At 44.6% G+C, this 27,079-nt stretch overlaps 1 protein-coding gene and 2 non-coding genes across 33 annotated transcripts in view; all 3 read right to left on the bottom strand.

Moving 5' to 3' along the window:
* Window positions 1-206: 206 nt before the first annotated feature.
* Window positions 207-27,079, bottom strand: part of PUM1 (pumilio RNA binding family member 1) — a 128,788-nt gene continuing 101,915 nt past the window's right edge. For 19 of the 31 annotated variants that reach the window (XM_048222027.2, XM_044390466.3, XM_048222031.2 and 16 more), the window contains 8 exons: window positions 22,491-22,758; window positions 20,431-20,560; window positions 17,808-17,942; window positions 14,423-14,560; window positions 12,053-12,178; window positions 10,758-10,879; window positions 5,295-5,487; window positions 207-2,063 (listed from right to left, as the gene is read on the bottom strand). In XM_048222027.2, the coding sequence (XP_048077984.1) occupies window positions 1,932-2,063; window positions 5,295-5,487; window positions 10,758-10,879; window positions 12,053-12,178; window positions 14,423-14,560; window positions 17,808-17,942; window positions 20,431-20,560; window positions 22,491-22,758 (1,244 nt within the window). In that variant the 3' untranslated portion in view covers window positions 207-1,931. The remainder of the gene's footprint in view (window positions 2,064-5,294; window positions 5,488-10,757; window positions 10,880-12,052; window positions 12,179-14,422; window positions 14,561-17,807; window positions 17,943-20,430; window positions 20,561-22,490; window positions 22,759-27,079) is intronic. The other 12 variants (XM_044390468.3, XM_048222034.2, XM_048222036.2 and 9 more) reach the window with 1 other exon arrangement.
* LOC113268637 (small nucleolar RNA SNORD103/SNORD85) lies at window positions 4,490-4,572 on the bottom strand. The gene has a single exon (XR_003321174.1). It is a non-coding gene; the product is annotated as a small nucleolar RNA SNORD103/SNORD85 (small nucleolar RNA).
* LOC113268636 (small nucleolar RNA SNORD103/SNORD85) lies at window positions 16,946-17,028 on the bottom strand. Its single transcript, XR_003321173.1, has one exon. It is a non-coding gene; the product is annotated as a small nucleolar RNA SNORD103/SNORD85 (small nucleolar RNA).

The raw sequence follows: 27,079 nt of genomic DNA on the forward strand, positions 1-27,079 counted from the left end.
GCACTATGCAGGCTAAAGCCAACATCTTTGGGTCAAAATGGACTCCAGAGCTATCAGGCCGCCATCCCAGCCATATTCCAATCCCAACCCCCACCCTCCTGCAAACAGAAACCGAACAAGCAGGAAAAAAGGCACAAAGCAGGAGAGGGCTGTCCTGGGGCACTAATGTTAAGGGGGAGAGGAGGAGTTAACACAGAAGCATAAACTCAGATTCCAAAGTTCTGTATTTTTCAAAATAAAGATCACACATTGTTTAGAGACAATCTACACAAGAGTTACAAAAAATAGTTGCCCAGGCATAAGCATACACAGGTTTGTTAATTATACACATATGGTTACAAGTGTGCTTGCAAAAAAGTTCATTGGAAATATACACAAGGCTCTGGAAATGTACACCGTGTAGTGTTACAATTCTATATTCAAACAAGGAAAATTGACAGTATGTTACATTCACTTACAAGTAGACAAAATGCAAAATACAGTTCATCTTCTGTACAAAAGGGAGGGCGATTCACACTTTACAAGGTGAGAGGGGCTCTGATTGTAAGGAAAGCTAGGGCGGGGCTGGACTTTGCACGTCCTTATGACTGTCACAAAATAAGCAAAACATTACTTTTTTAGGATAAAAAAAAACACTAGTGTGAACAGAATCATCTTGAATAACATTTAGAAAGGATCTTGCTACTGTGGGACTAGGTGACAAATAAAACCAAGCTATTTTTTTTCCTTTTTAAACATTTAACTAGGCTGTATAAAGAACATTTATTCCTTCAAAAGAAAAAAAAATTTACTTCTGGTTGAAATTACAATTTACAATATACAACACTATATGCTACGACCATAAAAGGTGTGAATATACACTGAGTGCACAGGGCTGGCTAATTCTCTTTTCTTACCAAAAACCGTGTTTATGTTGATTCAAACTTCTCCACATTTACATTACAGGTATACAAATGTACAATTGTACAGTCCAAAGTATGTTCGACTACTCGGGTACATTATAGATACAGATTAGACGTCAAAACAAGAAAATACTACAAATTTGTATATATGCAAAGTCTACACCAAGTATACACTATGTATTTATAGAAGCAAGACCAAAAGCAGAGTTGGATTTTTTTTTTCTCATGCTAAATAATCAGGTTTTTGCCTTTCAATGTTAACAGAAAAAAATCCAGTAGGCAGTCAACAAATACACCCGCCCGGCCTTGAAAAGACATCCTAGGAGCTCACATCTCCTCCTCACAAAACAGGCTACACATCTTCTTCAGCATAATAAGTCTCCAAAAAAGGCAATTTTTCGAAGTTTCATAAACTTAATGTCATAAACTGAAGCTTTAGCAACTCTAAAACAATTTTCATTATATATATATATATGTATATATATATATGTTTTATAAACAGTGTTAAATGCCAGTTTTGGGGTCATTTAACAAAATTCAAATTTCTCAGGTTTTTTTGTTTTTGTTTTTGTTTTTTAATAAAATGAGGAGGTGGGGAAGAGCTATTTGCAAAACTTGCCAGCAAGGCAAAATGGGTTAAAAACCTTTTTTTCTTTTTTTTAAAACTTTTTTTGTTAAACCAACCACCCTGAAAGTTTCCACACGTGTAATATAGATACAACATTGAACAAAATATGTGGCCTCCCATGTACATTGGTTACCTATGTACAAGTATCCTATACACCAGTAAAACAACAGGGCAATTAGTCAATTAAAAAAAATAATTAGTACATGTTATGCGTAATAAAATTAAACAAATTTACAAAGGCTTTTCCACTTGTGGATTTGATTCCTTTTTTTGGAGGAGCGGGTAATCCTGGAGCAACCATTTACCCATTTCAGCTTCTCTACTAGAACATTTCTGGTTGCTGGTTGGACTCGCCAGTGGGCCAGTGAGGTCAGTGGGAATGAGGGGACAGGGTGACTGCCTCAGATGATACCATTAGGCGGGCCGCAGATGGGCCCCAAGTCAACGCCGTTCTTCATGTAGTACTTCTCCAGCTTGGCCAGGATGTGCTTGCCGTAGGTGTACTTGCGCAGAGTGGCGATGTGGGGCCGGATCTGGGGAGAAGCACAGCGTGGGTTACTCCGGCTGCAGGCCAACCCCCGGCTCCCGCCGCGCTCCCAGGCCCGAAGCGCGCACGCAAGGCAACACCTTCCCCGCTTCGGTCAAAGCCCCACCGCTCGACAGCCACAGGGACCGAGCTGAGCGCGGGAGGAGGGAGGAGCTCCTATGCCGGGCAGGGGCACGAGAGCTCGGGAGGCGGCTGGCCACAGACCACTTCCAGCTCAGGACGCAGAACACGCGCGACCTGCCTGACCACCGCACGGCACGGCAGCCTCCGAGGCGTGCTTTCAGCCTTGCTAGCCCCACTCGAGGCACCTCGGCTCCCCTCAGCGGTGGGGGAGTGGGGGTCTTTCTTGGCACCGTGAACCCTGAGCGCACCACGTGACCCCGTCCTCCAGTTCACAGAGGATCCCAGAAAACTACTAACAACAATAGAAAGGACTAGTGTGGGCCAGGTACTGTTCACTGAAGCCCCGTACGGCAGGTGTGATCACCCCCATTCTGCCAACGAGCCCCGAAGGCATGCTGGCTACATGGGGCCGGGTCCTGCAGCAGTCACACTTTCACCCACTGCGCCCATCTGGTCCTCGCCCTCTCGCACCCAGGTTCGGCTCGTCTTCTTCTGTTCTCCAGTCCCTGGGTGGGTCCCCATCGAGCATCCCAGACACGAGAGGCGCTTCCTTGCTGGAGCCACCCTTCCTCTGGCGGAAGCTCATGGTGCTTTCTACCTGCCGAGGCTGGGACACGGACCACGCTGCCTTTACCGTCACCGGCTTAGCCACCAAAGGTTCCACCAACGGTGAAGGACCTTACCAGCCTGCAACCCCCCCCACAACGCACAGCTGCACACTCGCGCACACTGCACACCCACACCAGGGCACACGGACGCTCTCCATGTGGAGAGCTCCATGCAGGCCGCTACTTTTGTCTGACTGGCCAGGTCCGCAAAGCAAGAAAGTCTCGAGTAGCTCTAGAAACCATTGCTGCACCACAGGACACGGACCCACAGCAGCTACTCCGTTCTCACCTACAAGCCCGTGTGGGGAACCGCGAACAGCCCTGGGTCCAATTCTGAGCTGTGTGGCCCAGAGCACTCGCCTCAACAGCTCTGTGAAAAGAACGTGCGATAATGCCACACTTTCACGTTGGCGGTAGTGAGGACGACAGACATGGCTGGTGTTTTTTTTTTTTTTTTCTTTTTTAGATTTTTTTTTTTTTTGTATTCGACAGAGATAGAGACAGCCAGCGAGAGAGAGAACACAAGCAGGGGGAGTGGGAGAGGAAGAAGCAGGCTCATAGTGGAGGAGCCTGATGTGGGGCTCGATCCCGAAACGCCGGGATCACGCCCTGAGCCGAAGGCAGCCGCTTAACCGCTGTGCCACCCAGGCGCCCCTGGTGTTTCTGACATTAGAACGTGAGGTTCAGGACCCCCCTGGCTCTTTGGCGGCTCTCCATTTAGAAACATTAATGATACATTCAATTCTTTCACCTCTCCGTCCCTGGGACTGGCTGACTGCCAAGTCCAGCCACTGAACTTTGACCCTTCCCCTTTCCCAGACAAGAAACGAACGACCCTCGCGCACACGCATGAGCACTGTTGTTCAACGCCATTTTCCCTTGATTTGGTGGGAGGCGGAAAGGAATCAGCCTGCCCCACTGTCGCCCCTTGCTGAAAAGGACACTGCCTAGCAGTGAAAGCTGGAAAACTTTGTTTTCTGGCTCCGTGGGACTCTTCCTCCTCTTTCAACTCCCTCCATCAGCCAGCTGCCAAGCCCCGTTCTGTCCACTCGTCTTCAATCCCAAAGCCACCATCACCTCCTGGCTTTAAAGCCGCCCATCCAGCCTCCTCCCTGCCTCCTCTCCGGCTGCCTGTCCTCCTCAAAGTTCCTCATCAGCCAGGACAAACATGTGAAACGTAAATGTGACCTGGCACCACAGGCCTGCCCTACTGAACACGCTTCACTTCTTCAAATACAGTCTTGTCTCCTGCTCCTAAGCCTTCATGCACCACGTTCCCTCTGCCTGGAATGGTTAAGAGCTTTATTCAAATGTCACTCTCTTGGGGGGCCTTCTCTGTACCCCCACAACAGAACAGAGCCTGACACTATCTCGCACGGCCTTCCCCTGTATTTGCCCAGCACCACTACTGCCCTATCCCCAGACACCGGAGCCCTGCTGAAAGGAGGGCTTGCTCTGAGCACGCACACATCAGTCAAGTGAAGGAGTGAATGAACGGACAGGCTCAGAACTTCTATGACTCCGACACGGCCTCTGCCTTCCCCAGCGTCCTGACGCACGGATCCGCGAGCCTCACGCGGGAAGGACTCCGGACTCCCCGGCCTTCCACGGCCCCTGCCCACACCACGGCGGCGTTTCACCGTGTCGTGCTGCGTGCTGAACTGGAGGCGGCGGGGCCTCGTCTGGCTCAGAACTTGAGTCCGTAACAGAGTCTCATTACCGAACTTCGTTCTCAGCGAGGGCAAGTGGCTCATCATCGCCAGACCGTGGCCAGCACCTCTCCTGAGAAGGGCAGAGTGAGTCCAGAGCCCAAAGGCCGCGGCTTCGGGTCAGCACAGCTGGGGCTCGCGGCACCGCCCGGCGCACACAGCTGCACTGGCTCTGCCACTGTTCCAGAAGCCACGGGCAGCTTCAGAGGCGTTCGGTGTCAGCCCCACGCACAGCACCCGACAGTTCAGATTTCTGTCCCCTCTCTCCTCAGGCCTCCTCAGCCTGGACTCCCCCTCCCGCAAGGCCTCCCGTGAAGCCTCGAGCACGCGAGCGCGTTTTCCGTGGCTCTTCCCCACACGGTGCTCTGCGGGCAGGGACCAGTCTTCGTCATGTCCGTGCCGGCGCCTGGCACTCTCTCAGTGGAAGGTGGTGGGATGCATGAGAGCAAAGAGTGAGAAAAGGAAGTAAGGCAAGCAGGCTGATTTGCTGGACTGAGAAGTGGTGTCCTAGGAGCCGAGGAGTAGAAGCATGCCCTGAGCACCCCAGAGGGAAACCCCTCACCAAGATGGGAGTTTAAGACTCTTTCACACCAGCGAGCTACTGAAACACGAAGACGATGGCCACTCTAGATAAAAGGAAACAGCACAGCACGAGACCTAGTCCAGTGGCAAACTCCACAGAAAGAAGCCAGCTGTGTACCCTCATTTGTATTTCAGAAATGTCAAGAGCCTCAGGCCTTGCACACTTCCTGAGTGGGATCTGCCCTACTGGCCTACCTTATGCATGACGATCTTCCGCTGGGCCGGCTCTGCCACGTCGATCATCTTCTGGACCACGTAGTTGGCATACTGGTCCTTCATCATGGTGTATAAGGCACTGTGGGGACCGTCATTCATGGTGCATACCTCATCGATAAGCACAGCACGCTCCGTACGGGAGGCATGAGTGACACACTTCTCCACAACATTGCTGTAACGAGACAAATCCAGGGACAACTCTTAGAACAAAGACCTTCTTAGGCTGTGTTTGGCCTCTGCCCTGACTCACAGTCAGCAGCAAAAGAGAGCCTGACATTTTTGGAAGATCAATTCGCCAACTGTCTGGCCCTATGAGTCTCCCCCTTTGCCATCTGTGGCTGCCAATGTGAACCGTGGCTGAGACCAGGTCTCGGGGGAATAGCAGGCCCAACCTTCTCAAAGGTGAGGGTAACAAGCCCAGGTTAAGTGACGGGACTCACACAGGAGGCTCACATGACACCTTAACAGCTGCACTTGGTAATGATGATAATTCCAGCACACCACCAAAATCCACGAGTCCTCTCATTTCTGAGCGCAGAGGTCAGGAGCAAGCCTTCCTGACGTCTCTATCTCTAGTGCCAACCAGAGCGTGGCGCAGGGGAGGGGAGCCCTGCACACTTAGTCAAGGAGGGTGTGAGCAGGAACCATAGCACTCATCCAACAGCCTCATGCTGCCTCTTCAGAGTCTAAGAACAAGAATCACCCTACAGGTCTGCCGGCATTTCTAAATATTGCACACATACGTCGTCTTGGGAAAGGAAAACAGGAATGTGGCTACGCTGAATCCAGGGGGGCCAAAGGCAGCGAGTCAATTACACGTGGGTGTGCTAATGGGTATTTATTACCATCTCCGAGTGATTAAAAACCAACACTACTCTGCATCTGTGGCTCTGTGGGTACGAGGAAGTTGTGTGACGTCGAAGAACACCACCTGTTATTTGTATTTCTACCACTGGAGCCAACACCTGGCAAGAGGACATCTGGTGGGTCGGCGTGCAGCTGGAGGCTCTGCAGAAGTTCACGCTGCTCCGGGTCACAGAACTCACAGAGAAAAGGAACCTGAAGAGTCCAGACGCTACGTAGCTAAGGCAGGAAGCTCTTCCGTGACAGGCCTGAAAGATGGCCATTTAGCGTCTGCTGGGAATTTCTCATAGTCTGGAAGTAATTACTTTCTAGGGCAACCTACCACATGGGCGAATGGCTCTGTGAAACTCTCTTCTTTACATACTAAAGCAAAACATGCTCACCCCTAATATTTCACCCATTTGTCTTAATTTTGCCTTCAGGGCCTGAAAAAGGACACGTATGCCTACTTCAGGAGTCCCTTAAGGCGGGGACCCTGTCTTACTCCTTCCAGAGGCCAGTCCTCTGGATACCTGAAAAGTCCAGTAACTATCACCGGAAGAACTCCCTACTTCACAAGTTCTGACGCGGTAAGAGGATGCTGTTCCGTGGCGCCCTCAGTGTTAGCTCGCTGTGCACACTGAGCTTTTATCTGGAAAACAAAATTCTCGGGCGTCTGGGTGGCTTGGTAGAGCGTTCAGCTCTTGGCTTCAGCTCAGGTTGTGATATTGGGGTCGTGGGACTGGGCCCTGCACTCGGCTCGGAAGCTGCTTGGGACTCTCCCTCCCCCTGCTCCTCCCCATCCCTGCGCACGCTCTCTAATAAATAAATAAGATCTTTTTTAAAAAAAAGAACGAATGAACTGCCATCCTACTAGTCATTTATTCAACCTTTCTTAAAATATACAGTGTCTGGGACACCTGGGTGGCTCAGTTGTTAGGCGTCTGCCTTCGGCTCAGGTCATGATCCCAGGGTCCTGGGATCGAGCCCCACGTGGGGCTCTTTGCTCAGCGGGGAGCCTGCTTCTCCCTCTCCCACTACCCGTTTGTGTTCCCTCTCTTGCTGTCTCTGTGTGTCAAATAAATAAATAAAATCTTAAAAAAAAATACACAGTGTCTGTCAAGTGTGCTGAACTATCAGTCAAGTCTGATGAAGCCAAGAGCCTCTCCCCCTTTGACACAGCACTGCAGAGAAACTTCTCTCCCCACCTTCCCTCTACAGCACTATGCAACTACCGTACGGTACTATGCTAGTGTGAGCTCGAAGTGCGGCACTGCGGAAGTGCATCTCCTAATAGCCACAGGTTTCTCCCCTAGCAGAGAAGGGACTTAAGATACTGCTGATCCTGTTCAGAAAGCACAAAGCCTGTCATGATCTCCGAATGTTCAGGCGAAGAATTCATCACGTTTCAGGACTGCTTGGCTGGACTGTACTTTCACCCACTCCAGGCCTGCTTCCCCTACAAAAACTGGTCAGGATTAAAACAGGACTTCCTACTAAACTGTATGGGGGACAGGACACTCATTCTTCTGGGTACAGGACTCAATCCTCAACACTAACCTGTCTTCCAAGAAAGCAAGCAGGTAAATCAGCTACCACCATGGGGTCCCACTCGGCCAAAGACTTCCACCTTAATACATGATCGAGAGTGTTGCAGTCTTTAAAGTTTATTCTAGGCATTCTGAAACTACAGTTCCCAGCCCATTTGTGGGTGGTGAGATCAACTTAGTGATTTGTGACCAGCTTTTTCTTTAAAAAAAAAAAAAAAAAACAGAACAGTAAGAATCAGAATTAATCACGGACAACACGGTTTCAATTACATGTGTATGCCTGTGCCCGTGCATGCAAAGTCAATGAAACTTTTTATTTTGGGTCATCATCAAAACTGTAAGAAAGTCACTAATCTATTTTATTTCTATTGGTCCAAGTGCATCAGCTTCTTCTTGTGTTATCTCTAATCTACTGTTAAAACCAAACAGTGAATTCTATTTCAGAGGACTTTTTTTTTTTTCTTTTATTTATTTGACAGAGAGAAAGACAGCCAGCGAGAGAGGGAACAGAGGCAGGGGGAGTGGGAGAGGAAGAAGCAGGCTCCCAGTGGAGGAGCCTGATGTGGGGCTCGATCCCAGGACTTCGGGATCACGCCCTGAGCCGAAGGCAGACGCTTAACGACTGAGCCACCCAGGTGCCCCCAGAGGACTCATTTTTCATTCTGGAATTTCCATTTTGTTCTTTTTATAATAAAGCTGCCTTTTTTTAAAAAGAGTTTTTCTTTTTTCTTTTTTTTTTTAATTAATTAATTTATTTATTTATTTGTTTGTTTGACGGAGACAGAGACAGCCAGCGAGAGAGGGAACACAACTGAGCCACCCAGGCGCCCCTCTTTTTATAATAAAGCTTCTAATTCTCTACTAACATCTTCTCATTCGTTACGATTGTATCTTCCTTTACATCTTGGACTATAATTAAAATAGGTGCTTTAGGGGCGCCTGGGTGGCACAGCGGTTAAGCGCCTGCCTTCGGCTCAGGGCGTGATCCCGGCGTTGTGGGATCGAGCCCCACATCAGGCTCCTCCGCTATGAGCCTGCTTCTTCCTCTCCCACTCCCCCTGCTTGTGTTCCCTCTCTCGCTGGCTGTCTCTATCTCTGTCGAATAAATAAATAAAATCTTAAAAAAAAAAATCAGTGCTTTAAAAACATTCTCTGCTAACTGTAATATCAGGGTGGTCTGGAACTAGCTGGAGTTTTTTCTTTCTTTTTCTGTTTTGTTTTGTTTTGTTTTTTTCTTGACTATAGGCCATATCACATTTTCCTGCTTTCTAGACATAATGATACACAGTAGAAACTGAGTTCTGTTACACTCCCCCAAGGATATTACTTCCCCCACTCCTTTACTTAGTGCAGGTAACCTGGCTGAACTCAAGCTGCAAACTTCTCCCATGCAAGAGGAGTCTCAGTTCGGTTCTTTCACCCTTAGCCGGGCTGCCTCAAGTTCGTCCCATGCAAATGTGGTTCAGGAGTCGAGCAGCTATCTGGGAAGTTTAACCGTGGACCTCCCCCTCCCTGGTTCTCGTCCTTTCCAGGATTTCTGCCCTGTCACTTTGTCATTCTCATTGACATGGTTGTTCCTAACTCTGCCTTCTGGGAACACTGGAGATTTTTTTATCCCAACTTTAGAAGCCCAGCATGGGGCAGAATGGGAACTGCCTATAAGTTAAAAGCCAATTAAAACTGGGAAATTTCCTGATTATAGTCAACAATACTGTATTATAAAAAGTCATTAAGAGACTAGATCTTAACGGTGTTCTCAACACAAAAAAGAAATAGTAATTATATGACATGATAAAGGTGTTAGCTAACGCCACTGTGGTAATCATACTGCAATATATAAACTTATCAAACCAACATATTACACACATCAAACTTACATAATGTTATTTGTCAATTATACCTCGATACAACTCAATACAAAAAGAAAACTCAAACGGGGAGGGGGAGATTTCCCCAGTGCAATTACCTCCTTCCAAGTATCAACAAGCCTCCCCTCCCCCAACCCCTTCTGGTATCTACCTGCTCTTGGTCACTCTCTTAACAGCTTAATGCCTTCAGCAAGGTTTTCTGGCATTTTGTCCACAATTTACAGCTGTTATCTGTGGGAGGATTAGGCCCAAAGTAGCTACTCAGTCATTACTAGACAAGTCTATTGTAATATTAATTTATACTTATACCTAAGAGTGAGATATTAAATACACCCCCCCCCCAAAAAAAAAAAGCAAACAGAGGACAGTGACCCAAGGAAAAATTCTGAGATTCTGCCCCTACTTCCCTGGTCCTGCCAAATGTAAAAAAAAAAAAAAAAAGACAATACAAGGTCATAGAGACCCTGAGATGGTCAAGCTACTGAGACACTGGATCTATGAGTGTTTTTATATCTTTTCTCTCTTTTCCATGCTGCAATGTTATAAAATTTCAAGGCTGCCGAATCATACCTGCTTTGCAATCTATCCTAAAAACCAAAGAAAAATACTCCCCAAACACAAATTACCTATATTGTGCTGCAGGGTACACACACTCCACTTACAAAGACCATCCTGCTAATCCCTTGGAAAGGCCATCAATTTCTTCTCCAACCACTGCTAACCAAACCCACCTAAACATCGTTCGCAATCTGGCGATAACGAGTGCCCTCTCTCCTTGACCTGGCGTAATACGAAGACTGGGAAAGAGACACTAAAAACACCGTATACGGAGATACGGTACACAGCCTCTTAATTTTGGCACCAGAGAAGAAACTGAGTAAAGAACATTTCACAATTCCAAACAAGTAAGTTAATAAAATGTCCAGTTCACCAAAGTATAAGATTTAAGTTCTTCAGGAACATAATCCCCAGGCGTCAAAGTGGAGTGAGGAGGCACTAAGGGACCTGCATTATTTTATACTTTATAGTAGAACCATTTGACTTTTAAGCTATGTATACTTTGAGAAAAATAAATATTTTAAAAAAGAAGAGAATGAAAACTCATTCTTTCTCTCTAGACTTGAAATATTATTTTATCGTCTTTTCTGGAAAATGGAGTCCATGTGATTCAAAGCACGCACCTTGCAAATTTGTGCTGACTCAATACAAGTACGTTGCCTCGGATTTCTGCTACAATTTTACTTTTATCCTCAGGACGACCATGCTCCAATACATGCTGGATTACGTAATTTCCATACTGATCCTGTTTGAGAAACAACAGAAATAAAATTTATGTAAAAATGAGTTCTGTGGATTACCTAAATCCTTACATCTAATCAACACCTCCCCACCTTCCAATGGCACCACGACGGCTTACCTGAATGCTAATGAACTTACGAAAAAATGGACAGGGAGTGACAATTTTTCCCTATCATTACAAAAGAGGAACATATTACCAAATGATAGAATATTTCTCTCTGTATTTATGCCCAAAGGTCCTTTTTGGTTTCTTCCCTCATAAGCTACGAGACACAAAAGAGTTGGCCTCTTCTCATTTAAAATCAAAACAAAACAAAGAAAAAAAGGAAGGCAGGCATAGCTGGGAATAAAGAGCTATTTTTCTCTCAAACAGAAGTTTATCTCTAAGAAAAATGGGAAATAAAGTTTATGTCCAACAAAACAGACAATACCTAATTAAATAACATCACAAGCATACAACAGATACATTCACTCATCTCAAGTTAAAGGTATTGGAGAGAACAAATGTGTATAACGAGGCAAAAATATTTACTTGTAAGATGGCAAAAATGAAGAATGCACAAATAATACTTCTAAAATCAAGTGCAAAGGCCAGATGTGTTTGCTTCTGCATGGTAGGATCATGGATGATTTCTTTTGTTGCTGCTTTCTGCACTTCTAATTTTTTTCTACAATGAGGATTTAATACATTTATAACCTCCCACCTCCCACCCAAACAAACAAACTCCATCAAAAATGCTGCTTCAGTACAACAATACTACGTAGAAACTGTTCTACTGGTTACTGTGATTTGGGAGAAATTTTTTAGTGGCAGAAGCAAAAGAAAGTGTCAAAGCTAAAAAGAAGTCACCTAATCCATGGAGTTCATTTGAAATGATGACGTTGAGACCCAGAGAGATTAAATGGCCTGCCTAAGGGGACACGACTAGCCAGTCCACAACAGAAGGCTGGCAGGCAACGCCCTTCAGTCCAAGGCCAGGCCTCCCTTCATCGCCCGCATTCAAAAAGCACAAACCAGGATGGTATAAACGAGAACTTGCCCCAAAGCTTCAATGGGCATTTAAAACACACTGACATTAACTCCTCTGAACAGATACCTGGGCTGAGAAAACACACAAGCTCTGGGCCTGCACGAGCCCACAGGTGTTTGCAGTTACTCTACTGGCAACTCCACTACCTGTACAAGTTGCTCTGTGTGCTGGTGAAGCTCCTCTAAGATAGGGAGTGTCTGGTCAGGGAGACAGTGCTCCAGGATCCTCTGAATCACTCGGCAGCCATAAGGATGCGTGGACAAAGCAAATACCTAGGGCAGACAACACAAACAACAAAGCCAAAAATGACAGTTGCCACTTTCAATGCCTCGGTGTCATTCATATACATTATTCCACTAATCTTCCCAAAGACTCAGAGAGAGAGTGATGATTATTCTCAGCATAGGGAAGAGAACTCTGAAGTTCCTAGAAGTTTCTATAGTGTGCTTGCAGTCATACAGATAGTAACTGACAAAGCCAGAATATTATGTCCTAGTCTGACTCAACGCCCAAATTATAAATGGCACATTTGAGTTTTCCCTACAAATAACAAGGTGTGTATGTATGCATGTGTGTAAACTCGTTTCAAAACTATCCTAGGAATTTAGAGACGTACATAAATTCAGAGCTGAAAGAGTCTTTTCCAAGAAGCCTAGAATGGACAGAGAATTAGTAGAGGTCATAAAAAACCACACTTACTTAAGAGTCCACGTTGAAGAAAAGGGTTAAAAACAAAACAAGGAAAGGATGGGATCAAATCCTAAATGCTTTCACCTAACCACACCGCAATCTTCTAAATTTAATTAGGGTGTTTCCCAGCCATACGCAAGAAAAGCTTCCTCTTTTGTTGGGTCTGGAGAAGATAAGCACACGGGCTTCAGCTCTGGACCACAAATCTTGATTCTGGCCTTCCTAGTACAAAGTTAGCGAGAATGACATGGAGTAACTTGCCCCTCAAGTCTGTTCTTAAGAATCATCACAGGGGGCACCTGGGTGGCTCATTCGGCTGAGCGTCTGACTCTCGGTTTCAGCTCAGGTCACGATCTCACGGGCCTGCTTGAAGAGTCTCTCCCTCTGCCCCTTCCCTGTGCGCTTACTCGCTCTCTCAAATAAATAAATCTTAAAAAAAAATAATCATCACAGGAATAACAACAACAGCTCGCACTAGATACTGACCAAGTGTCGGCGCTCAATGTTTTCTACGTGGTTTTTAAAGTGCAGCTGCACGTGTACGACGGTGCACTTCCACAGTGTAAAGTACGGTTCTGCTCGCTTTTATAAAAATGCTAAAAACTCACAGTCTGTAATGAATTAACTTATTTCACTCAACGTTATGTTCAAGTATTTACTTATACTGTGGAGCTTCTGCTGGGCAAGTACCTGAGTTTGTTACTTTAGTTTCTGTCTAACCCTCTGCTGACAGACATCTGGATTCGTTAGTCTTTCCTAGGAGACTAAGGCTGCTTTCAACATGTCGAAATATGTCTTCTAGTATCCGCGTGTAGGTGTTCCACCAGGTACACACCCAGGCGAGGAATGCTGGGTCACAGGAGATACAAATGTTGAACTTTGAAAGACGATGCAAAATGATTTTCCAAACGGCTATGCTAATGTCTATTCTCCCCGACAGTGATCGGATCCCACAGTCTTGCCAGGACACAGAGGCCAACCAGTGGGGGGGAACAGTGGTCTATCCGCTGTGCCCTTGTTCTGCATCTTCCTGAATACCGATGGAATTACTCTGTCCTATGTCTACTGGCAATTTGTGTTTCTTTTGTCTGTTAAGGCTTGTGGTCATTTTTGCACTAATCTGTACTGTACTCTTTGATTACAGGAGTTCTTCCTATATTTGCTATTAATTCTTTGGCAATTTCGCCTTGAAAATATGCTCTCCCTGTTGGCAGCTTAACCCTTTTACTTTCCTTGTTGTCTATTTTGATAAACATAAGATCTTAATTTTAGAGTAAAAAATCCACTCTCTTTTCATTAACTCAGAAAACTCAAACAACGCCCTAGGTGAATGCCTGCCGTCTCCTTACCGCTACCGTAACTGAGCAAACCCCAAAGCCTAAACAACTCTAAAATCCCATTTCAGTCTAGGCGTAGCAGCACACACGACTGCACCTGAAAATCTACTTGGTGTTTACCATTTTTTCCTTTTAAAAGCAATAACAAAAAACGATTTCACAGACCCAAAAAGAAGGTGTATGTTTTACTCTCTTTTTTCCACGCAGCTTAGGAGGGTGTGAGGACGATATTTTAGGAAAGAGAAATTAATGGTAATAGCCAATTAAGGGGCAATTCCGGAAAAATGGTATAAGAAAATGTCAGCTCTGCTTGGAAGCTGGTGCTAAGAGCATAGAGGCTCTTACGACATACAGACAAATAGGAGAAACTAGAAGCTATCTCTGGCGGTGTGGCCATGTGGGAACACCCCACAAATGCTACCCTGTTCTCCACTCACAGGGCAAACACCCAAAAATTTGCTTTCTTTGTTTCTTTCTTAAGTCACTTACCTGCCCCTTAAACGCATCGATGATAAACTGCAAAGACTGGGGCTGCACACATTCGATGCATTTCTGAACCACGTGATTACCATTCTGGTCTTTCACACACTTCAGGACGTGGCCGTCTAGCTCCCGAACCATCTCGTTCTATTAGAAGACAAGGAAAGAAAGCACCACCAGAATCACAGCAAGCCAAACACCTAGACAACGAACAGTCTCTTACCCAACACAAAGCACTAGGCGGGGCATCTATGGTAATGAAGTGGGACCACACAGCTGTGGCACCGTGACAACAGCACAGCAGCACCAAATGAGGACTGCAGTGTCTCCATGGATTAGCAACTTTCCTGTAACAGTAGTAACCCGTCTTTTAAAACAAGTTCCCTGACTTGCAAAAGACCTCAGAGACTTTTTAAAAATGCAGACATGCGGGGCGCCTGGGTGGCACAGCGGTTAAGCGTCTGCCTTCAGCTCAGGGCGTGATCCCAGCGTTCTGGGATCGAGCCCCACATCAGGCTCCTCCGCTATGAGCCTGCTTCTTCCTCTCCCACTCCCCCTGCTTGTGTTCCCTCTCTCGCTGCCTGTCTCTCTCTCTGTCAAATAAATAAATAAAATCTTAAAAAAAAAAGTACAAACTTTAAAAAAAAAAAAATGCAGACATCCATAGAAAGGAACCTGTATGACGTACACTATACTAAAGAATTTCGGGTATAATTTATCATGTTCTTAAAGTGACAACCCCGTAGGGTACACGTCATTAATAATGAGAAGATTCAATCTACAGCTCACTGTAGGCTAGGCATATCTGTAAGTGGTTAACATGTTATGACTCAGTGAATCCTCCTAACAATCTGATGCACTGGACACTATTATAGATGAGGAAACCAAGGCACGGACACATTATTTGACTTGCTAAAATCACAGACCTACACTGCCAAGATTCAAACCCAAGCAATCTGGACCCTGTGTGGTAAAACAATGTGGGTCAATAAAGCACCTGCACATATCTTCCACCCACATACATAAGGGAGGTGACCGAGAGAGGGTTAAGTGACCAACGTGATCAAGACTGTAAGTAGCGACTGACCCAGATTTTTAACCCAGGTCTGGAACTCCAAAGCGACCTTTCTGCCAGGCCAGTGGCAGCAAGGACAGCAGGAACAGTACTCTCAGGGAATACAGAAGACCAGATGTGGAGTTAGGCAAGTGCGTGAGGCATGTGTGTGTATGAGAAATTCAGGGAATACAGGAGAAGACCAGACACTGGCATTGTGGGAGTGTGACACTGAGCATGTGAGTGTGTGCATGCAGGGAATAAGTGGAGATGACAAAGGTATAGGAAAGAGATGGTAAGATCTTCACTGGATCCTTTTCTTGAAGCTGAATACCCGTACCATGCCTGGGCTCTGGCACCTGCTGCCCAATCTCCTTGCCACATCCAATCTCTGTCTATTCGCTCCCCATGCCAAATATGTATTTATGGTGGAAACTACAAGCCACTCCACAATGGTGATGCTTCTGAGAACCATGTCTTAAATCTCTGAGATGCGGAATATGTCAAAGCAACTAAGAGATTATTCCATTAAAGAAATTCAAGATTACAATGCCAGGGACTAAACAAGCCGAAGGCAACAGACTCAGGAAAGTTTCCTAAAGTAATTAATCAAATGTCAGGAAAAACATTTATTCTGGAAATATTATGGGAACGGTAAGTGGAGAATGATAATATATATAAAAACTGGAACACTTTTAATCAAAATAAAGGGGAGGTGGCTTCCTTGCATATGTTCTGGAGCCCAAAGAGGTAAAAACTCCCCTGGAGAGAAATTAATTTCACCTAAAATAATAAACTTCCGTCTAGAAAACAGTAAACTATCCATAACAGGAAGAATCATACCAGGCCCAGGACAAGGTAGGCAAAGAAACCAGATCAGAAAAAAATACACAGAAATATAGTAGAGAAAAGCACAACTCGAGGGGAAAAAGAAAGAAGTGAAAAACTACTACAGCGTAGCCATCCGATCAGAAAAGAGAAAACAGTAAGATCTGGAAAGATGGAGACTAAATCAACAATTGGTCACAGTCACAAGAGACGGCAAACACTGAGAAACTCTAACACTCCTCCTGCTTTCTCTGAGCAAGTGAGCATTATAGTCAAAAAAAGAGTAAGGAACTTCCATGTTCAAAAGAAACAAGAAAATTTAAGAGGAAGAATTCAGCCATGAAGTTTTCATCCATGAAAATTGCAGGGAAACAGACTGATAATGATCCGAACATTAGGGGGAACAGAGGAGCAGCTCTGCCCCTGCCCCTCACTCCTCACACACAACACCACGCTGCAGCTCCAGGGCTGAGCGCTGGCCCAACTCCCCGGGCTCCTACACCTGCCTTCCCCAGCGTCCTGACGCGCGGATCCGCGAGCCTCACGCGGGAAGGACTCCGGACTCCCCCGCCTTCCACGGCCCCTGCCCACACCACGGCGGCGTTTCACCGTGTCGTGCTGCGTGCTGAACTGGAGGCGGCGGGGCCTCGTCTGGCTCAGAACTTGAGTCCGTAACAGAGTCTCATTACCGAACTTCGTTCTCAGCGAGGGCAAGTGGCTCATCATCGCCAGACCGTGGCCAGCACCTCCCCTGAGAAGGGCAGAGTGAGTCCAGAGCCCAAAGGCCGCGGCTTCGGGTCAGCACAGCTGGGGCTCGCGGCACCGCCCGGCGCACACAGAGCTGCACCGGCTCTGCCACTGTTCCAGAAGCCACGGGCGGCTTCAGAGGCGTTCGGTGTCAGCCCCACGCACAGCACCCGACAGTTCAGATTTCTGTCCCCTCTCTCCTCAGGCCTCCTCAGCCTGGACTCCCCCTCCCGCAAGGCCTCCCGTGAAGCCTCGAGCGCGTGAGCGCGTTTTCCGCGGCTCTTCCCCACACGGTGCTCTGCGGGCAGGGACCAGTCTTCGTCATGTCCGTGCCGGCGCCTGGCACTCTCTCAGTGGAAGGTGGTGGGATGCATGAATAAAGAAGTGAAGGAAAACTGCACGTGGGCTAGATCATCTAAGTTTGATTTGTTGGAGTGGTCAGTTCTAGCATTTTAACCTGCTTTAATTCTTGTCCAACAAAACACCGACCTGTAAAATGGCACCTACTAGACTGGTCAATGAGTGTTTGAAACCAATGGCTTTAACATAAGACACTTGATCTACTGTAAATTCACACAATTGCACAGTCCATGCTTGCCATGCACAGAAAGGCAGCCACAAGCACCAACCCCCCCCAAAATAAAACAACAACAACAACAACAAAAACTGTACAAGAAAACCAAAGACTGACAGATTTACAGCGTTCACTACATGTACCATGGAGAAACATCGAACACCAAGAGAAAAGTTAAAGGGGAAACTTACAATTACCTGCTGGTCTGAGGGAATAAATTCAAGAGCTTTCTGGATAACGCGGCAGCCATACATCTGCAGGGCCAGTGACAGGACGTGGCCTCGAATCCGTTCCGCCAAAGCCAGCTTCTGTTCAAGGCTGCCAAACTACACAGAATGTGTGGGTGAACAGCATTACTTAGATGGAAGGAAAGAAACCGGAGAAAGCAAAGCATCCATTACTCTGTATCAACCACTGGCATAACCTCTTTCAGCCCTGTCACCCTGTGATTAACTAACTAAACCTGTTTGATCAAAAACCCTTTGTTTTTTCAAGCCAAGAATTCTCAGCCTCTGATTACGAGGAACCCATTTTAATGTTGAAAAACTTCTCACGTATCTAACAGCAGCAGTTTCACTACTATCTGCTAAACAAACATGTAATTCCTAAAGCTGCCATTAATTCATTAATACTATGAATCTACATTCCTATTAACTGTAAGAATATCTACATTTATTCTGAAAATAGTAATACATGTAGGAGACACTGTTTACTGGAACCTTACTTAGTGTACGGGAAAGATTCAAGGACTTCCTGGAGCAAATCTATAGCACTCAGGTGTCTAAGGTCTGTGGGTTAGAAAGTTCCTCTTTCATCCACATGAAATTTAACATATGGACATTCTGTTTTGAATTAGGGTTCTACATCACTCTAACAATTCAAATTTTCTCTTTATATAGGGCAACAGAGTCTGGGGACAAGTTAGTAGAATAATATAGAGGTAAGGCCGCACAAATGTTCAAACTCTTCCTAGAAGGATTGTCCATCCCTGCCTCTTTATTTTCATTTGAATGACATCATCATGAGACTGGAGGAGATTTTATATATAATCAGCTTCCCAAACCCACTCAGTTTCCACACAAGGGAACTATGGGCCAGGGATGCTGTGTGAGCCACGGACATTCTCTAGCTTGCCCCCAAATCATACAGCTATAGTCAGCCATTGCTGCCTGCACAAGAACTCTAGAGCTGGAGAGCTCTACATTCTTCTATCTGGGACAAGATGGTGGTGGAAAGACATTCTAAAATCAAAAACATACATCATTTTATGTTGGTTTCTTACTTTTAATTGGGGATTTTAAATTTTAAGTGAAATTTAAGGGTTAAGAGGCACAGGATCAAAAGCCACTGGTACTACTTCAGCGATTCAATAGATGCATCTCAGAAACAAGAATCAACAGTTTTTCAGATCTTTCTCTGAATTTTTAAAAATGGACCGCATCCGGGCGCCTGGGTGGCTCAGTTGGTTAAGTGACTGCCTTCAGCTCAGCTCATGATCCTGGAGTCCCAGGATCGAGTCTGTGTCAGGCTCCCTGCTTAGCAGGGAGCCTGCTAAAAATGGACTCTATCTAGTACAGCACCCCCAGTTTTTGCTTATTCCCCAAACTGATTCTGATAGTTTTCCCTCGAGTACTGGATCAATTTAAAAAGCACAAACATTCAAATTAAAGATACAATCGATTAACTCTAACCTTCCCAAGGGTACATGGACTGTTTGCTACCAAATATTACAACAACTTTACAGGACCACAAAAACGTTACTCTTTGTTACAAGAACTAAAGTAATAGCAATGATTTTTACTGCTGTTAATACAAACCACAAAGATGACAGATGTGTTTACAAAATATTAAAATTCCTTTAAAAGTCACTGCATTTTCACTTTGCTCAGAATTTAATCACAAACTCTCAGTAAATAGAAATGTTACAAATATGTTGGTTTCTTAGTGTATCACTAAAGAGTTAAGAGTCAAAGAAGTTCAGTCTTTGTGAGAAAAGGCAGGAATACAAAAGTTGTGAGCCATTTTTTTTTTTTAAATCTTCACACAAAGTAAGATGTATAAAATTGACAAATTTCTTCTGTGTGGAGCAGGTAATGTGCAGTTCCAGCATTTTCCCCTGTACCAGGTTCTTCATCTCAATGTCTCATTCCTGTCTGGAGTTAGGACTTGGAATTGCTGACCCCAGCACACCAGGGTTACAACAGCATACAAAAACTCCCTGCCTTTCCGACATTTTCGTTTAGTAGGGGCAACAGACATTAATCCAACAATCTCATTAATCCTTTCCAAAAGCAATGGTAACAAGGTGAACGTTATTCATAATAACAGAAGTAAAAGAGGAAACCAAGGCTGAAGGATCGCCTAAAAAGCAGCATTTAACAATCCTCATGACTGTAGTTTATGATGAAAAACACTACAGTTGACATTCAAAGATAACTCTCTAGGAATCCTAAAAATCCATTTTTTTAGAACACTTTATCATGATCCTGCTAAAATTATCCTACAAGGATTATTTCCTCTAAAAATGACATGTTTAGTGAATCTATCATAACAATCGGAAATAATGTGCTGGATCCTAAATGGGGACAGCGGTTCTCCAAACACATTCTTAAAATAGACTGGCACATCTGCTTGGGTATTTAAACGATATACTGCCGCTAATAACTTGGAGAAACAATTAAAAGCTCTTCAAAAAGACCACACACACTTCATTTTGAGGACTGGAATGAGACTGCCATTCTAAAAACAGCTAATGAAAATCAAAATGCTCTGGAGATTCTCTAACGTCAAAGAATAGAAAGAACAAAGGCTTACTTCAAAGAACTTCTGAATGACGTAATTTCCAAATACATCCACCATTAGCTGGTAAGCGGCCTGGAGGATTTCATTGAAGACAAGCTGGCGTTCAGCTGGTGTGGCCCGTTCTAGTTTCAGCTGAATGAATCTGAAGTACAAAGTAAAAACGGCAATCCTAGCATCTCAGGAAGACTTGGAAATCAATAAGGATTAGTTCAATTTATATAACGTATCCGCGCCTATGTATGTGGGCACACACACACAATACTGTTATTTAAACAAACTACTTGAGCTCACTTCATTGGAATCTCTGAAAAGGAAAAAAAAATTATAGTGTGAAGTACCCCTAACTTCACTGCGCTTTTAAAAGTATATTTAGGGGCGCCTGGGTGGCTCAGTCGTTAAGCATCTGCCTTCGGCCCACGGCGTGATCCCAGGGTCCTGGGATCGAGCCCCGCATTGGGCTGCCTGCTCCACTGAGAGCCGCTTCTTCCTCACCCACTCCCCCTGCTTGTGTTCCCTCTCTCGCTGGCTGTCTCTATCTCTGTCAAATAAGTAAATAAAATCTTTAAAAAAAAAAAAGTATACTTAAATTTTAGTACATTTCATTACATACACACAAAACCCTATTTTGGGGATGAGGGGGAGACAAGCAGGGGGGCAGGGAAAGGGGGGTAAAGGTGGGCATTAACTCAGAGAGAACTCTACCTGACTTTCTCTTTAGAAACCAGCCCTACATCAATAAACTCAGTGCTTATAGCCCGTAGCATCTTCTTTAACTCATGTGAATATGAAGCAGTACTCATTCATGATGTGGAAGAGTTGTGACTGACGCCTGCAGTGTCTTCCGAAGTAGCACTGTTTGCAGTTTTCACTTCAGGTAAGTATATAAGAAAAAAACCTGTTGTCTCTCAATCTGGTCTATAGGATCCAAATAAGAGAAATCCTTGCCCCACAGCAAGATGGCAGAACTCAAAGAGGAGACGGGTTCTTTAGAAGCTGTTTCAGTGTGCACAGACAGCAAGGAAGAGAAATGGAGACAAATAGGAAAGGATAGGTGATGTCACCATAATTAGGCTTTTTTCCCCAGGACCAGGGTGGTCCCTTTCTGCAAAGGCCACTGGAACAGCCAAATGGGGAGGGATAAGCCAAAGCAGATTCTGTGTTTTACAGAAGCTTCTTCTCTCTCACCTCTATGTAGACTCTCATTTCTACAGAGTGAAACGACACAGAAAAGTGGTGGAGCTATCTTATTCCTGAGCAAGCAGACATCCAAACTTACATGTGAATAATGTCTCTTTAAGAGCAAGACTCTTGGGGCACCTGGGTGGCTCAGTCCTTTGAGAGTCTGCCTTCAGCTCAGGTCATGATCTCAGGGTACTGGGATCATGCTCCATGTTGGGCTTCCTGCTCAGCAGGGAGTCTGCTTCCCCTTCTGCCCCTCCACCCCCCCACTTGTGCTCTCTCTCAAATAAATAAAATCTTTAAAAAAAAAAAAAAAGAGCAAGACTCTTAATAGTGATTAAAGTAGCAAAAGTGTGCATATATCTATGTGTTATTGTTTCTCTTCCTTAAATTACAGACACCCTGTGAGGCTCCCCAAAACTAGGAATACCACAATACGATAAAAAGGTTTGTTGAAGCATGTGATCCAGAATACTAATTGGCTCTTTTCAATCACCTCTGTATCTGGGGGCCTGGGTGGCACAGCGATTAAGCGTCTGCCTTCGGCTCAGGGCGTGATCCCGGCGTTATGGGATCGAGCCCCACGTCAGGCTCCTCCACTATGAGCCTGCTTCTTCCTCTCCCACTCCCCCTGCTTGTGTTCCCTCTCTCGCTGGCTGTCTCTATCTCTGTCAAATAAATAAATAAAAATCTTTAAAAAAAAAAAATCACCTCTGTATCTGATGACCCTCATATCCCGACATCCCCCTGAAATAAATAATGGGAAGCATACTAAAAGGCAAACTTTGTTTCAATTACTTTATGGCTATTTACTTAGTGTATACCTTATCTGAGGCATGGAATTTAAGGCATTAAGATTTCAGTTACCTTAAGTGCCAAAGCCAAGTCCTCACCTGGACCCATGCTGGTCTTGGGAAAACTCCATTATATGCCCAGCGATCTCCCGCAGTTGTAAATTAGGGTACCGGTTATTTCGGAAATCCTCCAGAAGCCTGCTCCTGCCAGAGGGCATGACATCAGACATTCCGTATCGCAACCGGGAGGAAGAAAACAGGGTGCTGCTGGGGCTGAAGAGGCTGGAGGCACTGCTCGCGCTGCGGTACTTGGCTTCAGCGCCTGGCGCGGCAGAGATGTATCTCCCACTCCCATTGGTGAGGCCTCCTGTTGGTTACAGAACAGGACAACTCAAGACTCATTCTTAAGGAATGCTGTTCAAAAGAGGGAAAAAGCATCCCACACATGAAAGCCTGCATCATTTCGGATTTTGTTTCAGTGCTATTGCTTTTGTGTTAAGATTCGATTCTATTAGTGCCACAGTTTTTATAAGGCCAACTCACCAAGATGGAAAGACACTTCTGCACAAAGACCGAGAGGGGAAATGCTTGGACCCACCAAGAGGGGACTGCTAGCAATAACGGGAGCAATAGTTAGCGCAGCCCTCAGTGAGGAAAATGCCGGGGAAAGTGCCTGCCCTGTGACCCAGCACCTGAGCACCAGGGATCCAAAAACACACAATGCACAGACCTCAAGTCGTTTTCTGCTCTGAGCTCTGGGGAGATTCCTGCCATGAGCAGAAGAATCCCATTCCCATCAGAAACTCTTCCTTAAAAGAGGAAGAGAGAGAGAGAGAGAAAAAAAAAAAGAGTACCCAGATTGGTCTGTTTTATATAAAAAGCTTCTGAAAAAGGTCTGAAGGAATGATTCTGCCACTAAACAGAAATCTGAAAATCACTAAGGCACCCTAGGCCGAGGAGGAGACACAAGGAGTAGGAAAAAAAAGGACATATGCTTTGCAATGGAAGGTTCTCAAGTTCTGCATCCGGAATGGGCAGCTCTTAACACCTTCTTTTGGGACAGAGCCTGAAATGATTACAGTAGCAACAACTTTCATGCCACAGATACTGATGACTGACCTGATGACCAGGGAATAACAATTGTGAATCTCTAGACAGATAAAATAGAGGTAAGACCAAAAACGTTATCAAAATGTAAAGCAGAGTAAAAAATTCTTATGAGAATATATTTTCAATATTCTTACTTTTTTTACAATGGTGGGTTTTTTTTTAAACTTTACACTATAAAAAAAGGTATGTTAAAAAAAAAAAACCCTTTCTGTGTGTTATTTTACCCCACTCCTTTTAAAACAAAAAGGCAAAGTAGGTAAGAAACACCATAATAAACCACAAAGAGCACAGATGAATAACAACTCAGAATCTATGAGAAAAGTCACCCAGCATGAACCGTCCGTTAACTTCTTCATGAGATGTAATGAATGTCTGCTCTGGAGTTTAACGGCAGCTACAAAAGATACCCAGCTTGGATTTCTCCACAGAATTCTAGGGCCCAGCTTCAAAGGTCTGGATCTCAATGAAAGTGATGGAACCAAAAGGAAAAGGCTCAATGTTAAAATCTGTGAAGCATTTACTGAGCATTTGTCCTATGCCAGGTGCTATGCTAGAAGTATTCCATATACACTTTTACTGAATTCTCACCAGTATTTTGGAAAAGAAGTTTTAAATTACCATTTATGTAACAGATAATTAAGGCCCAAAGAGGTAAAATGCTCCCCCAAAGATACAAAACCCAAGATGATCGTGGCCAGATTGTGTGACACAACTCGACTCCAGAGTTAAGTGCCTTTGCAACCTAATGAGACTCATTTTCAGACTCAGTTATATCAAGAAAGAGAGGAGGTTTTTAAGAATAGAGAACAGTGAGTAGCCATACAGCTGCTCTTTATTAAACATTTCAGAAACCATTCTTTCTTCCCTGCCCTGAGAAAGAGGAGAAATGGCCAAAGAGGTGAAAATCAGGTCCCGCAGAGTGGGAACAGCAAGGAACGTGGTTAAGAAGAACGAATGGCACAAACATACAAAGTTTTGAAAATAAAGATATTTTAGGAACCTGGTCACTAATAAAGGCACTTAGGGAAAAGTAACAAATCAACAGAGAAACAGAACCAAACTCCTAAAAAGCCACCCTAATATGGATGATAAACATAAGGAACCTGGACTGTAATTGACAAATTGCTATTAACTCAGAGCGGACGGCCCTGAGAGTCAAAGCCCCCACAATACTGTGAGATTTACCTCCGAGACTGCAACCAGGTTCCGCGATAAATGTAAGAGAAAAATTTTCTCTGGCTTAAGTAAGGTGAAGGAAAAAGAAACCATTCTGAAATAGGCCAGAGCTCTCTGTTCTCCACCAAGCCTGCCCTCTGGAGAAACTAGTTAACCAGAGCGTAACCTGCTGGGTTATCGTCAGAGACCGAATGAGCCAGGGAAGGAAAATACACAACTCTAACCTATTCAACCCATCCCGTCCCACCAAAAGGGGGAGGAAACAAGTGAAAAGCACGTGTGAAGCTGGAGGTCCGGAAGCACAGGCTCCCTTAAGGACTGAGCCCCAATGATGGGACTACAGAGCGCTGCCCCTCCCCGCACACCTCGCCGTCACGTCACCGGAAGCCTACTTACGGCAGTTCTTTTCCCCGGCACATCACTGGCTCTCGCGAAACAATGACAAGGCATACCAACCGTCAAACAACACAGTGTGAAGAGAAAGAGCAAGCATCGGGGATACACACGACAGGGATACTCAAGTCATCAGACCAGGAACTGAACACAACTACGGTGAATACGCTACAGGCTCCGACGGAGAAAGCAGACGGCATCCAAGAACAGGTGGGCAAGGTTAGCAGAGAAGAAAATCCTAAGAACTGAAAAGAAATGCTAGCGATAAAAAACTCTGTGACCAAAATGAAGCATTCTTTGATGCGCTTAGTAAACAGGACCCACATGAGGGAAGAATCTCCAGGCTAGAGGATCTATCAACAGAATCCCCAAAAACCAAAAAGGAAAGAGAAAAAAGACTCAGAAAAACAGAATCGAATACCCATGGGGGTAAAACCCTGCCTCTTCCCCTTTAAAGAAAAAATTGCCAAGGCCCCCAACATCTGACTTTATTTAATACAGGCAGAGGCAAAACCGCTCACCAAAATGTTTACAGTAAGCTCTCCCCAATCTACTCTCTAATACTAATACCACAGCCAGGTAGCCCTAAATTAGATAAGCCCAAAATGAGTTGCAATCAGTGCATACCACTGAGTCCAAAATACGTTAATTTTCACATAGTTAATTTTACACATGACAAGTCACTTTCAGAGAATCAGGTGAGCAATCACAAAATACTGCATTTACCTTTTAGAATGGAGAAGTATGAAAGGCAAACACATGACTAGTAAATAAGCCAAAATTAGTACAAGTTATTGAAGGATAAATTAGAAACATCTCTTGCTGTTCATGCAGGGACAGAGAAAACCATTTTGTGTTTTAACTTTGCTTTTCTTAAAGGACTAAGGACGTGTAAGAATAGCAAGAATTAATTTTAAGAAGACAGGTATTCTATCATATAAAACTAAGTGCTTACATTTTTTTTTGCCTTGGACAGATTATGAACTTTCAAGCTCATTTTTACTGTATTTCAACACTGTGGGAATTAACAGGCACAGTACTCCTCTTCCAGGGCACATGATAAGGCTGGGGGTTGTCAACCACGCACATTATAATATATTACATCTGCTACTTCTTGATGCTTAGAGTTTAAAAATGGCACAATCTGGAGATTATGGAGAAAACTGTAAGCATGAAGCAGCATTTCAGGAAATGGGGAGGAGATGGGTGCAGAATGGAGACATCTACGGGGAGGCAAGACACAAGACTATGTAGGTAAGAATCAGACCTTTAGGAGACTCATCTCCACATCCCTTACTTTTTCTTGCTGAGGTACAGATGGAACTTATTAGAGATGAGTATTTCAGGTACAGGTGAGAGCCTAAAGGCTTCACCTCACCCACATATAAGCCACAAACGAGGACTGTAAGTCTAGTTGTTAATAAAGATATTATCAATAGTAATATTAATAATAACAAAAGCAATACTTTTAAATTGAGAAGTATAACACACACTTAAGACAAACTATTTCAACATCTGACTTGCTCGGGGTCATAAAAAACTTGCTTGTATTACTAAACACATATATGCACATATGTACGTTTATGTATGGGAGAGATGGAAGGGAGAGATTGAGAAAATGGGCGGGAGATTTTATTTCTTAAGACATTTCCACCCTATGCCAACAAATGTGACAACTTATATAGAACAAATTCCTAGAAAGTCACAAATTACTAAAACTGACTCAAGAAGAAATGGAAAACCTGACCCCATAAAATGTAAATAGAAATTGAGCTAGTAATTAAAAATCTTCCCACAAGTAAACACCCAGGCCAGGATAGTTTCACTGTTGAATTTTATCAAATGTTTAAAGAAATACTACCAATACTCCACAAACTCTTCCAGAAAACAGAGGGGGGTGGTACATTTCCCAACCTATGTTATAAGGTCAATGTCACCATGATAATAAGTCAAAGAAAGGAAAATGACAGAATCCTTCATGAATATAGATGCAAAACTGTTCAACAAAA

The sequence above is a fragment of the Ursus arctos genome, unplaced genomic scaffold, assembly GCF_023065955.2.
Source record: "Ursus arctos isolate Adak ecotype North America unplaced genomic scaffold, UrsArc2.0 scaffold_32, whole genome shotgun sequence".
Classification (NCBI taxonomy): domain Eukaryota; kingdom Metazoa; phylum Chordata; class Mammalia; order Carnivora; family Ursidae; genus Ursus; species Ursus arctos.